The sequence below is a fragment of the Felis catus genome, chromosome A2 (assembly GCF_018350175.1).
Source record: "Felis catus isolate Fca126 chromosome A2, F.catus_Fca126_mat1.0, whole genome shotgun sequence".
In the NCBI taxonomy this organism is placed as follows: domain Eukaryota; kingdom Metazoa; phylum Chordata; class Mammalia; order Carnivora; family Felidae; genus Felis; species Felis catus.
In genome coordinates, this window is record NC_058369.1 from 23,308,556 (window position 1) to 23,323,026 (window position 14,471).

Here is a 14,471-nt window from a genome sequence, read left to right on the forward strand (position 1 = left end):
CTCATAATCACCTTGTGTACAGCTGTTCTGGAAGCATATCTGCCTTGGGCCAGGTCTGATACAGCCAGACACATCTGCTACCCAGGTGTTTGACTTTGGAATTGGTACCTAGATGGCTGGAGGGAAGGAGGCCCAGTGGCATGCTGGCCTTGTTTCCCAGGCTGCCTTGCTGCAGGAGCTCACTCAATAAGTACATGGTTTTCCTTTGACTGTTTCCATTATTGTCCTTTTTATGTCAGATGAACTGGAGACACTGGGTACAGATGGAGAATAATGGTCTTGTTGATGCACAACTCTGAGGGCGTCATGAAGTGTGCAAGTCTGCTTATGATGAGATGTCCCCAGGATAATTACCAGGTTTTGTTTGAACATCATCGAGTCCTGGTCATTGCCCCTGTTAGAAAGACCAGGGGCGTTCAGCTTCTTCACCTGCATTGGCCTTGCAGGTGGTCTCTTGCAGCTCTCGGACGCCATAAACTCATCCCCAGCTGGGATTTTGCAGGTGGTCCAAAATGCTCCCTCCACACTCCCTCTTCACCCGGTCCCTGGGTCCTCATAAATTTCTACTCATCCTTGGGTCCTGCCTCTTTACTGAATACTTCCCCTAACTGTACCTGCAGAGAAGGCAGTGTGTTCTCAGAGGCTTTTAAGGTAATGGGCCAATCACCTAAACAAATCGGTCATCAATATCTGGAAAAGACAGAACCAATTTGAACATTCTGATAATTGTGCAAATATTCTGGATTGTTTAAATAGAGAATGATGGGTGACTTCTCTTGAAACCTCCAGTCTGCATTTTGTCTGAAAAACAAATAAACACCCACAAAAACACACAGAGAGAAGGTGCTAGAACTCACAGTTGTGGAAACCTCTTTGGCTTTGCTCCGTGAGGCGAAAACAAAGTTGACGATCACTTCCTGACAGGGATGCTTAGGCCTGTAACTTACCTCTCTGATTCTCGGTCTTCTTACACGTAAAGTGTGGCTGGGAGTACTGTTCACCTTGTACAGTGCCGTGAGGATTGGCTGTGCAGTATCTAAAGCTTCAGTTACTGGTATTATTTTTTTAAAGTTTATTTATTTACTTAGAAAGAGAGAGCATGAACAGGGGAAGGGCAGGGAGGTGGAGGGAGAGAGAAAGAATCCCAAATCCGCACTATCAGTGCAGAGCCCGACGCAGGGTTCGAACTCATGACCTATAAGATCATGACCTGAGCTGAAATCGGGAGTGAGTGGGACACTTAACCCACTGAGCCATCCAGGTGCCCCTACGGTTATTATGTGATATAATTCCTATGATTTGATTTATAAACTAATTTCCATCACGGAATATACTGTGTGTAATTCCAAGACATGTCTGGTGAGCAGGGGAACATGTTTCATGAAATAATTCACATGCAAGCAAAATCACAACATGCTGACACTTACTAAGGTAAAATGACAGAGCCTTCAGGTTGAGGGTATCTGGCAAGATGTAGATGAGATGGACGTGCCGATGGCAAAACTCGGGTTCTAGACTTCCCTGGGTCAGGAGCAGCCAGCAACGAGACCAAACCTCTCTGTCCCATCCCTGGTGCCTCTGGCTCCACGAAAGTCCATCATCCCTCACCTCCTCACAGAAACCAGGCGGTCCCCACCTTCACCTGCCGGCATTTGCAAGATCTGTTCACATCTCACACCTGTCCCTTGCTGAGAACCTTTCCGTGGCTCTCCGTTTCCCTCAGGACACTGTGCAAACCACCTGAATAGCAAAGGTGGGTCTCCTGAGAGAGTAAACTGTCTGAGAGTAGCTGACGTCACCATCAGCACTGCATCCAACTGTCCGATCATTCACTGATGCATATTCACAAGGCCTGCCTGGGCTGGGCACGTTTCCTAGATACAGGGAATACAGGTATAAACATCCTCTGCCCTCGAGGGGCTTACCCCTCATCAGGTAGGAACGAAACACAATAAATAGCACATAATATAACTTACTGCCAAGAATCGATAAATCCTTTGAAGAAAAATAAAGCAGGTTTGCCTGTGTAGACAAAAAAAAAAACCACTGGAATATCCTGTAGACCAAGAAAAGTCAGTGCTGTTCCCTCCTGCAGTGAAGGAGAACACCACCCTGCCAGGGTCTTAATATGCCCCCATAAGGGAAGGTCAGAAGGTATTTCTAGGGTTCTGGGGTCTGGAGGGTCTCTCAGTGTGGGATCGGATTGGGAATGGACTGCTTTAAGGATGGTGGACTTCTCAAGTCTTGGTTTGATAAGTGAGCACTTTCCCTGTGGTCAGGAGCGGTCTGTTGCTCAGATAAATTGCTTTGGGGGAAGTTTCTCAAGCAAATCATGAGGTATTTTTTACTTGTTTACGGCCTTACATTTCTGGGCAAGAATTTTCTGGAACAAAGAGCAGAGTCACGAAAGTCATGTTGATGGAGGCGGCCTTGGTTCCCAGACCTGACGTTTTGCTGCAGGACACAAGTACCTCAGTGCTCTCAGGGCTCAGCCTGCAACAGAGGTCACCCCAGGTCTTTGCCTGGGATGCACCGCGTGACCCTCAGTGTAGGGTTGCCAGATGTCGCAAATCAGAAGTATTTTATCTGGCGACCCTATGAGAGACTGTTGTGAATTTTTCAGTGAATTGTCTGCATATGAAATCTAGATTTTCAGCTTCTCCTTCAGCATCAGAATAGCCTATAGCATCCAGACTATATTCCCACAAGGCGTCAGCTGAGCTGAGCTGCTCCCTTCATACCAGCACAGGGCTGTTTCTCATTCACTGCCCTTCCCACCCAGTCCCGGAAAGATCTGAGGTGGGGAGCTCTGGGATGGACTCAGGCTCGCTCAAATGGGCTAGGTGTGCTTACCCAAGTCCCCTTCCTTCCCTGTGCCCTGGAACATGAGCCGAAGGCTCAGAGGAGCTGGATGTGTCCCTCCAGCCCTGTGAGCCACCCACGTGGATATTTTAGCACTGCTTTGCATTAAATACAGTCACAAACATCCAACTCAGAGGTGTTTGGCAAATAAATGTGACCATTCTATTATGGGTTTTGAAATGTTTGGAAATCTGACCCTTGATTTTGTTGTAATCTCTTTGGTAACTGTTATTAGGTGGTGACCTAATAAGAAATTATTAACTGGGGAGCTATAATTTGGAAGCTTATAATTTTCTTAATGGACATTGATTTGTGTAACCTGATTAAAATACAATGAAGCCTGAGGCTTAAATGTTCTATTCTGAAAGGCTGAAAAGATGGGAATTGACTCTAGAAATGTATTGGCTCCAAAACTTTATTGAAATAATATTATTTGAAGAGTTTTGTGAGCATAAAACAATGTGACAAAAAATAGTCGATGCCAGCTCCCGTGGCCTCAGAAAGCTGAGGGAATATAGGTTTCTTCAGATGGAGTCTGGAAAAATGCTTCCAGATTACCTCAGGAGTAAAAAGGAAGTTATGATTCCATCCCACGGCCCCGCTAATTCTTTTCAGCGTTGATTCTGTCAAGTAATTAGAATCAAAATGGAGGAAACATTCATAATTGTCACTTATTACACTTTCCCTGAGGTGACTGCTCCCGAGAAGCTTCGGCAGGACGAAAACAAAGCGATTACCAAAGAAATCTGCAGGCAACTGATGAGGCCTTCCTACACACATTCCCAGAAGCCAGTCACAGACTGGGTGGGGATGGTTCCAGATTAAAAGAGGCTTCCAGAGCTATGAGTCTTCAAAGAAAATCTTTTGCTATCACGTTGTCAATCGAGTGATAATGAATCTTGTTTCCACTCCCTCTCTCTTACCACAGGCGTACATCATGGGGCTCTTTGTTACTTAAAAGCATGTACAAGACAGTCCACCCCTCCCCCCTCCCGCACTGTACCACACAGAACACTTCAGAAGTGAAATATGCACTCGGTTTGGGGATGTATTTAAAACACCTCCTCCCCTTTTATCATTGTATTTCTTCAGTTGGCATAGGCTAAAATATGAGGTGTGTCTACTGCTCTGAGGATGTCGTTCCCCCCCCCCCCCAATTTCTGAAATAATACCATACCTTGGAGATTAATGTTCAGGCTTTACCAAGATTATAATAAACAAATATTGCTTTGATCTAAATATTTTTCAAACGGTTGTTGCTGATTGCTCTCTCTCCCCTATAATCTTTTAAGAAAGGCTTTGGACTTGGCTGTCTGACACCCAGGGGGACATGAAAACAGCTGCCTTTCCTTCCCCCTCATGGTGAGGATACTCTGTTCTCAGTTTCACCCAAATTAGTCCCAGGATTTCAGTTGTCTTTTTTGTCCAACATTCCATCATGCAATTCATTAAAATCTTCACATGAAATATTTAACAGATGAGTTATGTCATAATTCACATTACGGCTCTAAATTGTTATTCATGTGGTAAGTCATTTATCCTGGACATTAGCAGACCTCTGGAATGGGCTTGTATTTGATGTAAGGAAGGTTAGAATTCTTTTCCTCAACACCCCAGAACAGTGGCCTTATTCCAAACCCCCCGTTGATCGTGAAATATTCCCCCAAAAGTGACATGCAGATTCATTTGTTAGTTCGGCTTGCAATTAACTATGTTGAAAATAAACAGAAGAAAACATTTAAACAAATGTGGCCTGGCTAACAGCTATTACAGTTGACCGTTAATTAAGGCAAGTTGGAATCCAAATGTGCCAGCCCTTGTTACTGTCACCGCTAGCAATCATTGCCATTGTACACAAAGGAACGAAAAATCAGGGGCTCTGTCAAAGGGGGTTGAGGACAGGATGGGTGATATTAAGCCAGCTGAGTAAAAATAGCCACTACCTTGCTTGAGAAGTGTAACCAGCAGGAGCTCATTTTCTGGAAGAGATAACAAACATATGGCCAGCATTTATTTGTAGAATGTAGGTTTTGAGAAAACTTGTCCCACTCAGGGCGCCTGGGTGGCTCGGTCGGTTGAGTGTCTTTTCCACTCAGGTCATGATCTCACAGTTTGTGGGTTCAAGCCCCGTGTCAGACTTTGTGCTGACAGTGCAGAACCTGCTTCATATTCTCTCTTCCTCTCTCTCTCTGCCTCTCCCCTGCTCGTGCTCTGTCTCAAAAATAAACATTAAAAAAAAATTTTAGGAGCACCTAGGTGGCTCACTCCATTAAGCGTCTGACTTCAGCTCAGGTCATGATCTCACAGTTCACGGGTTCAAGCCCCACACTGGGCTCTGTGCTGACAGCTCAGAGCCTGGAGCCCATTCTGGATTCTGTGTCTCCCTCTCTCTCTCTCTCTCTCTTTGCCCCTCCCCCACTCACTCTCTGTCTCTCTCTCTCTCTCTCTCTCTCTCTCTCTCTCCCCTTCAAAAACAAATAAACATTTAAAAAAACTTTAATTTTTTTAAAAAGCAAAATAAAAGTCCCACTCTTAAGTAATGAAATACATGGGGTATTCTTAGCAGATATTTTATTTATTAACTTATTATAGTTTCAATTTTCTCTGATAAAGATGCAATTGTCTACATATCCCTATCAATGGATTGGATCTATTACAAAAGACTTCTCTTTATGGGCCACACTAACTCAGGGTCACTCTGGAACCTTTCTCTGCCTGAGCACTGGGATGAAATAGTTGTCACATGCTGCCATCAGTGACCAGTCGGTTGAGAAGCTTTGTTTGTTAGGTACCCTGTTGGATGAACACAAGAAGCTGGTACTGCCAGACTGGGGACAATAAACTTCTTGGATTCTATATGCAGACCTGTCTAGCCTTGTCCTGAGTGTGCATAAGTGATCACAGTTCCAGAAGGGGTGCGTGAAGGGCTTGAACGATAGAGCACAGCTTTCCTTAATATTGGGGGGGGGGGATCCATTCTAAAAGCTTGCTCAACTGAAAGAGAATCATCACCTTGTGTTCTCTGCTTCATCTTGCCAGGACTCATATGGTCTCTATCCCCCTTCTTTGGAATCATAATTTAGTACAGTATTTACCCACCAATATTATACCATAGACATTTCTAGCAGTGAACAGGATGGATTTATCCTGGGTGGATTTTTTTGTTCAGTCTCAATATATTGGCACGAAAAGTTGTATGTAGTGGTGAAATACAAGAATAACTGGTAAAAACTCTGGGAACAAATCATAGCAGGAATGCTGACAGCACTATCAAGCCTTTGGAGTGTTCGAATACACACGATTTTATTTTGTACCATTTACCCCCATCCCGCAAAAGTTCTGTGCAGAAGCTAAAGCTGGTATGACTGTCTTTTCAGGGACAGAGAGGTGAAGTAATACATCCTTTGCACACAGCAGTCTTAGAAACAGGGTTCACATCCAGTTCTTTCAGTAAAACTTTTCCTGGTTATAATTGGTTGCTGGCGGCTGGATTGTTCTTCTGTCTCCTGGATGAGCTCTCAATGTGTATCTGAATATACGGTATGGCTGGGAGAGTGGGCAAATGGAAGTAGGGGTGTCTGTGTGAGTTTGCGTGCCAGGCATGGTGAGCACTATTTTACAAACCGGATTTGTGCTCCTAGGGGTATGTTGCAAGTTGAGGCCAAGCCCACAGAAAATTATTTCTAAATGAATACAATATGAAAAAGTTATTTTATTTCTAATTTTACATGTAACATTGTTCTTTGGCGGGTCTCGGATTACACTTGAATGCATGTCTATTAACCTGATATGAGATGCATGCATGATTTCATCTTGAATGCATTTGAATATAATAGCACTGGAAATGTAATTTGTATTCTCAAATTTTATAAAGCAAAATAAATAAATCTTGGGGGTGGTAGCCACATTGAGCATATTGCATTGATTTCTTTGGGTTTCTCTCAAACTAATTACCAACTTCCCCTTGTAAATCCAGGTCTTCTCACACTGGCAGTTCTAAATGATCTAAATCCTCCATACCTAAGTCATCCTCGTTTCTTGCACCTCCAGGGAGTGGGTAGCGTGGACAGCTCTGTGGAGAACTTTACCGTTGATCCTTAAAGAGTGCTAATACCCAGTTCCTCTCTGATGCTCCTGCTATCAGTGATCACTGTCCAATAGAATTCTCTGTGATGATGGAAATGTTGTCGAGCCACTTGATCCACTATGGGAGCACTAGCCCCATGTGGCTATTGAGCACTGAAAATGTGACTAGCACAACTCTGGAAGTGAATTCTTAATTTTAATCTATTTTAATTAAAATAGCCACATGTAGCTGGTAGCGACCAATCTGGATAGCACAGAGCTGGAGCATTTGAGGTGTCTGTCCTGATTCAAGCACACTAGTCACTGACATCCCCACATGAAATGGCTACGTGTTTAGGTGCATGGATGATGCTCTGTGCTCATCTATATCCACTTGGGAATCCTGAAGTGCCATCCTCTTTTCAGTGATTTGACTGCCCTCTCCAGGTCCCCATCCCTGGCTGTTTTGTCTTCATATCAGTACACCCACCCCCTCGCACATACTGGGTTTCTGATAAATATGGAGGAGGAGAAGGAGGAGGAAGTAGGTAGTAAGGAAGTTACAAAGTTGAGGAAGGAGGAAGCCTGGAAGATACTTCACTGAAGGTATGTGGTCTGCATTGCTGGGATGAAAATCTGTACCGAGGCCCTCCTGGAGTACTGAGGAGAGTTACAGGAAAAGTCACCTGAGTAATTCAAACCAAAAGTGATGTCAGTACTCCAGATGCCTGAATTATCTCCTGTGAAAGGGCCTGGGGCTCTTTGGGATGGCAGTTCCCGCAAAAATGGTTTTGTCGTTTTGCTGATTTCCAAAGACCATCCCAGTATCTGGGCGTCACTGTCCTAGAGGCACACACAATCTTGGCACATTGGGAAGGGCCCCAAAGGATACCTTTTTCTGGGTCTAATCCACTCCTGAAGGTGAGTAAGGTACCACCCGATGCTGTCATGGAAAAAGGGGCTCTTGTTCTATGGTCATGGTGAAAGCCCCTGACAGGGGGTCTGGGAGCTTTTGTACTCAAATGGAAGTGAGGAGAACCATGAGCTCCAGGAGAAATATGTTGATGATTTTCTGGACTGTCTAAAAAATTTCAAACCCCAGGAATGGTGTTTTTATTTTCTGCATTCTCTTTGGGACTTGGGTTTCACTAAAGCATTTTCTGTCCTTGTTTTCCTTATTAAATTAGCAAGATTGACTTGAATCAGAGTATACTGTTATGGCTTAAAATGTTGTTGAAAGAGCAAAATAGACAGGCATGACAAATATCTTGGGTTCCATTTGGGATATGTGGGGGGTGGGGGAAGAGAGTGGGACTTGCTGAAGTAATAATGATTTTCTTCTGATAAGAGTTGAAAAAAAAACCCATGTGAAACAAAGATAAAGGAAAATAGTGAAAGGAATCTAAATTTCTGTTTGTGGAAGCTCCTATTTGTTTTCTTGAATAGAGTCGGGTAGAGGATGCTCCTTAAGCATTTTTGTCTGTTTGGCGGGGAAGTGGCCGTTGGTGAGGGGTGGTATTAGGTTTTTTTGGTTTTTTGTGGGTTTTCTTGGCGTGTGTTTTTTCTCTCCGCTTTAAATCATTTTCATGCTTAAGAGATCATTAGCCAAATGTACCAAGTGGCTGGAGGTGCCTAACACCTCTTGTTCTCGTCTCCCACTATCTGGACCGTTTCCCTAGTACTTCCTCTTCAAGGCCTCCATCATGGACTTTCTAAAATATCGATCTGTGGTCCTGCCATATCTCTGCTTAATCTTAAATGGCTCCTCAGACCCCATAGCAAGTGTCAACAAACTTTTTCTGTGGAGGGCCAAATAACGTGAATTTTAGGCTTTGTGGGCCATTCAGTCTCTGTTGCAACGACTCAGCACTGCCGTCACACCATAGACAGTGTGGAAACAGGTGCGTGTGGCTGTGTTCCAATAAAACTTTATTTATAAAAAGAGGCTGGATCTGGCCCAAGGCCTACAGGAGACTCTTTAGATGCGTGGGCCCAACATTCAAGACCTTCAGCCGTTTGACCTCAACCTGCACAAGCATGTCCCCCACTCCCATTCCTTCAGCCTCAGAAGAGACTGTGGTCTTTTAAAAGGCTGCATCCTTTCATCTGCGCTGTTTCCATGCTTGGATTACCATCTTGCCTCTGCTCTTACTTTTCCTGCCAGTCAGGTCTCCAGGTGTCACCTTACACAAAGCTCCTGCCAGCTCTCCCAGGCCAAACCCACTCCATCTATTGTGCTCTTCAGCCCTGTGTGAAGTCTCTGACGTTGCCTTTACCATGTGGCTACACCACAGCTAGACAACATGGGATTATGTGTTCTCCTTCCCCTTAGCACCCAACTGAGAGCTCAGCATAGGGAAGGCCACTGAACAAATGGTCATGGAGTTGACTTGCCAATGAGCTTGTGATTCTCTTAATCATAGAGAAGTATGTTAGCTTGTAGGCGAAAATGCTACGAAACCAGATGTGCTACCGGGAGCCAGGGGCCAGAGTTGCTGACAGGGGCAGGGGGGGTCAGCCAGCAAAAACACAGCCAGGGCAAAACCAAGCAGATGTGGCAGTCAGGACTTCAGACAGCCCTGTGGCATCGACCTCACGGCCCAGATGGGGGTGCGAGGAATGAGGAGCAAGGAAAGCGGTGTCTAGTTTAGGGCATCGGGAGCAGGGAAGGGACACAGCATGCTGGAGGGGGATCAGAGAGAAGCAGCCCACATGATTAATGGGATGGAGGGGCTGACTCAGGAGGAAAGATTAAAGCACTCTGAGGAACTGGGGTGCAGGCCGAAAGGGGCAGATGATAGCAGGCTTCAGGAATGTGAGATGGATAAACACCCAGGAGGGAATAGCAAGCTTCATTAGGGAGGTGAAAATTGGGAGGGGGGGGCATCCATCAAAGGATAGAAGGGGTTCTCAGAAAGGGCATGGGCTGCTGATGGGGAACCCAGGTGAGGATGGGTGGGCCAGGGGCAACTCTGGGCTCCCGGAACAAGAAACGCCATGGAAAGGCCACTGTGGGGTGATGCTTTCAGGAAGCCCTCTGCTTTATCCTTTAGCATCTAGAAGCCTGCCATGGTTGTTGGCCATGGTCTTCACAAGTGGCCTTAGAATTACTGACTGCCAGCCTGGGAAGAGCTGGCTGGGGACCAATGCCAAGGAGAAGCCACACAGAGAAGCACACGGAAGACGAGAGAGAAACTCACTTCCACTCACCTCCTAGACATCAGTGAGTGGATGTCACAACGTGAGGCCCTCTGTCCTGAAGTCAGCTCTCTGCCGCCCGCACCCTCCCTGTCGTTGGTAGAACCAGAGAAACTTCTCCACCAGAGAAACTCTTAAGGGCAGGCCCTCACCTCTGCCTGCTGTGGATCTGAGCAAAGCCCAGCCTGCTCTGCAGTGCCCTCGGTTGGCCCCTCCCCAACTAGGATACGGCCTGTCAGGCATTTGGGAAGGTCAGATTTATTGGAAATAGCAGCACACAGCCTCCAGCCTCCAAAATCACGTTCCTTGAGGTGTTCTCTGAAATGTTCTCCGGGGCCAGGAAGAGCAGCTTGTGTTGCAGTCTGACAAAGCGGTCCACGTGGTGGCAGGTCCCCCACAGCCAGTTTACTAAGGCCTGTGGAGCGGCCGTGCTCAACCCTGGCTGCACATTAGAATCACTAGAGGCTGTTCTTCAGTTACACTAGGGCACCTGGGTGGCTCAGTCAGGTAAGCGTCCAACTCTTGATTTTGGCTCGGGTCATGATCTCATGGTTCATGAGACTGAACCATGTCTGGCTCTACGCTGCCAGTGCAGAGCCTGCTTGGGATTCTCTCTCTCTCCAGTCTCTCTCTCCATCCCTCCCCTTGCTCATGCTCTCCCTCTCTCTCTCTTAAAATAAATAAACTTTAAAAGAAAAAATCTTCATTCAGCTACCCATACCCTTCATTCAGCTACTAGGAAATCTAGTTTAAATGGTCTAGGTGTGGAGGGAGAAGGCACCCCAGGGATCAGTCCTTTCTAAAAAAGTTCCCTGGGTTCTAAGGTGTGGAGAACTACCACCGCAAAGCCTCTATTTGGATGTGATTATAATTCATATTGATATTACTCTTTTTTCTCAATAACTACTGACTGTAATGTCACCTGAAAGGTTTTTTAAAAGGCAAGCATTTACTGATGGGTCATCTACATGCTCAGCACCTTGCTGGGGGGCAGGGATCCAGTGGGGAGCAAGATCAGGTACCTGTCCTTTGAGAGCTTATGGTCCAGAAGGTGGGGAATGCTTTGAGCAAAGCCACGTAAATCCAGAGTGCTGAGATGGTGCATTCCAGAGACTTCCCATTCTGCGTTTTGCAGCCATGTTCACTCTAGCCTTATCCTAGAGTCTGAGTTTCTAAGTCCAAAGGTAGAAGATGAGTCCCTCCAAATGTGCATACCTCAGTCAACCTTGACTCTCAGGCTTGCTTCAACAATTTTTCTAATAAGTAGGAATGCACTTGACGGTTATAAGAGTAACAGGCCAAGACTTTCATAAATCTTCAGGTTCCTGAAGTTAGTATGGCAACGATTACCTAACTGGGGGATTAAACATGGTGACATGTAAGAGTATTGAGTGAACTTCCCCCACACCCCAACCATGTCTTTCCTTTGATGGGTACTGTTATTTAGGTTGAAGTTACTTTAGGTATTTAAGTAAAAGAAAACGTGTGGAAAGATAAATAACAATACTGGTGGTGTGCAGATGTGGCAAAAATGGGGAAGTTGGTGTGCAAAAGACTGAAGTTTGCAGAACTGCACTGGGACCAATGGCGTCCCGCGTGGAATCCAGTGTTTCCAGCACAGAATCGCATTCTTTCTTTCCAAACTCCTCTAACATCTTCTTACCATCTGATGAGCCTTCTGCTCTGCCTTGAGCACTTTCCGAAATGGTTTCAAGAGTTACATCATTTTGGCTTCAGGAAGAGAAACAGTGTGAGCTTGTTCCTGTCCTGATTCTAAGGTTCCACCAAATGTTACTTCCCAAAGTTTCAAGTCACTTTCCTAACTTCTCTCTCTGTATGTTTCTCTCACTGGAACTGGCATGCACTATTGCTCAAGGGAGCTTTTCATGGCCAAACAGAATTGCGTAATTCCCTCAAAGTTCCTGGGGAGAGAAAATCATCGAGATGTGGATACTGGGGGCCAGTTTAACTAAGTCACATCATAGCAAAGTGACTCCCTTCCAAACACCAGCCTCGTGACAAGTGCTTTCCAAATGTTGTATCTCAAAAACACATGCATAGTATACATTTTACACATGCAAGTTCATACAGTAATAACTGAAACAAGAACCCAGAAGAAGCAATCGTTTTCGAAATAGACTTTATTGTTTTCATTCCTGTTTTTAGCCTGGGTTTGGGAGGGGAGTGACCACAAGTGTATGAATTTTAGAAACACACAGGTAATGTGTCTCCAAAGAGTCATCAACAGTTCTGTGCGTATCATTAGCCTTGAGAATTCCTTACCTGAAAGGTAAAATGTCTTAGTTGTAGGCTTCACTGTAAATTTAGTTTTTAAGTTCTTATCTGGTATGCTTGCATCAGCTTTTCCCCGTGACAGATAACTTTCAATGATAATCTTAAGTAATTGTGGGAAGGAATCTCTAATGCCTTGTTTTATTTATAATTTGTCCCAGCTGTAGGCATTCAGATGAAACTTGAATTTTTCCAGAGGAAGTTCTGGACTGCCAGCAGACAGGTAAGTTATAATCAGCGTATTGAAGCATTAGAGACACTGTTATTATACAGGTGTTCACATTTGGGGACCCGGAGCCTAAAGTGCCAGATTTCCGATGAATGTTTGTGGAATGAACTGCTGGCCGCTCAGATTACCTTTCATTTCACTGCAAAATAAAAGGCTGTCAGCACGTTAGACAGCACATGCTGGGAAAGAAGGCAGTTTGCTCCTACAAAATGTTTTAATTGTGAAATCAAGATAGTGATCTTCCAAAGGAGCAGTTTTTCTTTTAACTATTGGTGACTTTTATGAATTTCCACAGTGATTTTTTTCTAACCTTGCGGTGCCTGGTTATCTATTTGTGAATTTCCTTATTGCAGTTTTGAAGGCCTTTGCATAACTAGATCTGACTAAGCATGCATCTGACCTCTTTGACCAGAGAGGGCTTCTATGCCTTGGAAAATCTGGAAGGCTTCCTTCTTTGCACTGTGTTCTCTGTATTGAGCAATCTCAGTAGTATTTGTGTAGTGATTCAGTGGAAATGGCAATTTTTCCCCAATTCTAAATGTTGGGGTAATATATTATTTCTTACATAAATACTTAAATAAACACTTTAGGAAAGTATAGATTAAGACAGGAGTGTTTTTAAAGAGTCACTAGCCTTTATAAATTGTAAATTAAATACTCACATAGTGATATTTTTTGTTACTCAAAGATTTGAGATCTTAAAAAGATATCTATATTGAATGGGAACATAAGTTAAAATAGGCAACATAAATTAAAATGAAAAAGAGTCAGTTCCCCCCAAAATTGTTTTTTATATGACTATTTGGAGTTGGTATTGATCCTAGGGAAAGCAGACAATACTCATCTTGGAGCATTTCCTTTGTTTGTTTGTTTCTTTTTGAGAGAGAGAGAGAGAGAGAGAGAGAGTATGCAGGCGCATGTGGGAGGGGTAGAGTGGGGGTGGGGAGAGAGAGAATCTCAGCCTCAGCCTGGAGCCCAACATGGGGCTTGACCCCACGAACCATGAGATCATGACCTGAGCCGAAATCAAGAGGACGCCTAACCGACTGAGCCACCCAGGTGCCCCATTGGAGCATTCCCTTTGGATGAAATTTGGTTTTTGCATAAAAGGCAAGGAAATAGCTTGTTCTTGAATAATTAAGTGGCAGCCATAGCAAATTCTGGAATGTCCAAGTAACAATACGTTTCCCCTTGCTTTCCCCCCACCCCACAGTGTGCCTCTCTGGATGGCAAATGCTCCATCAGCTGTGATGACGAGGTAAGAGGGCCCCTGGCCCTGTTTCTGCCCTGGTCAAGGGGAGGTGACAGAGGGTGCCTTCTCGAAGAGGAAGTGCCTGTGTAAAAGGAGCCATGTCTGACAGGTTGCTCTGGACCAAGCTCCAAAAACTCAAGCACATTTGCTTTCTTTTCTTTCTTTTTTTTCCTTCTTCCCCTAATGAAATAGTTTATAAGACTTTGAAAAATGTGCTTAAGTGTCCCATGGATGGCACTTTTGGAATTTTGGCATTTTATAGGAAATAATACAAATTGCTGCCATTTGAAGCTCACATGACAAGTCTCACAGCTTTTGCCCCATATGTTATCTCTTCTCATCCCGGTAGTAACCCAATCAAATGGGTAGGAATGATCATCCCATTTGGCAGAGGGGGAAACTGAGGATCAGAGAAATGGCTTGCTTAATTTCATGTAATAAATGAGATGAAAATGTAAGGAGTTGAAAACTCAGGATTTTTTATTCTAGCATAGTGTTCTCTCCCACACTTCCTTCCCTCCCTTCCTTTCTTTTTATCTCTCTCTCTGTTGCTGTTTTGGGAAGAGGAATTTG

General features: G+C 44.6%; 1 protein-coding gene across 3 annotated transcripts in view; it reads left to right on the forward strand.

Annotated features, from left to right (window-relative positions):
• CACNA2D3 (calcium voltage-gated channel auxiliary subunit alpha2delta 3) overlaps positions 1 to 14,471 on the forward strand; it is an 897,621-nt gene that overhangs the window by 757,116 nt on the left and 126,034 nt on the right. For all 3 annotated transcript variants that reach the window (XM_045051588.1, XM_023249840.2, XM_023249841.2), the window contains 2 exons: positions 12,579 to 12,640; positions 13,860 to 13,904. In XM_045051588.1, the coding sequence (XP_044907523.1) occupies positions 12,579 to 12,640; positions 13,860 to 13,904 (107 nt within the window). The remainder of the gene's footprint in view (positions 1 to 12,578; positions 12,641 to 13,859; positions 13,905 to 14,471) is intronic.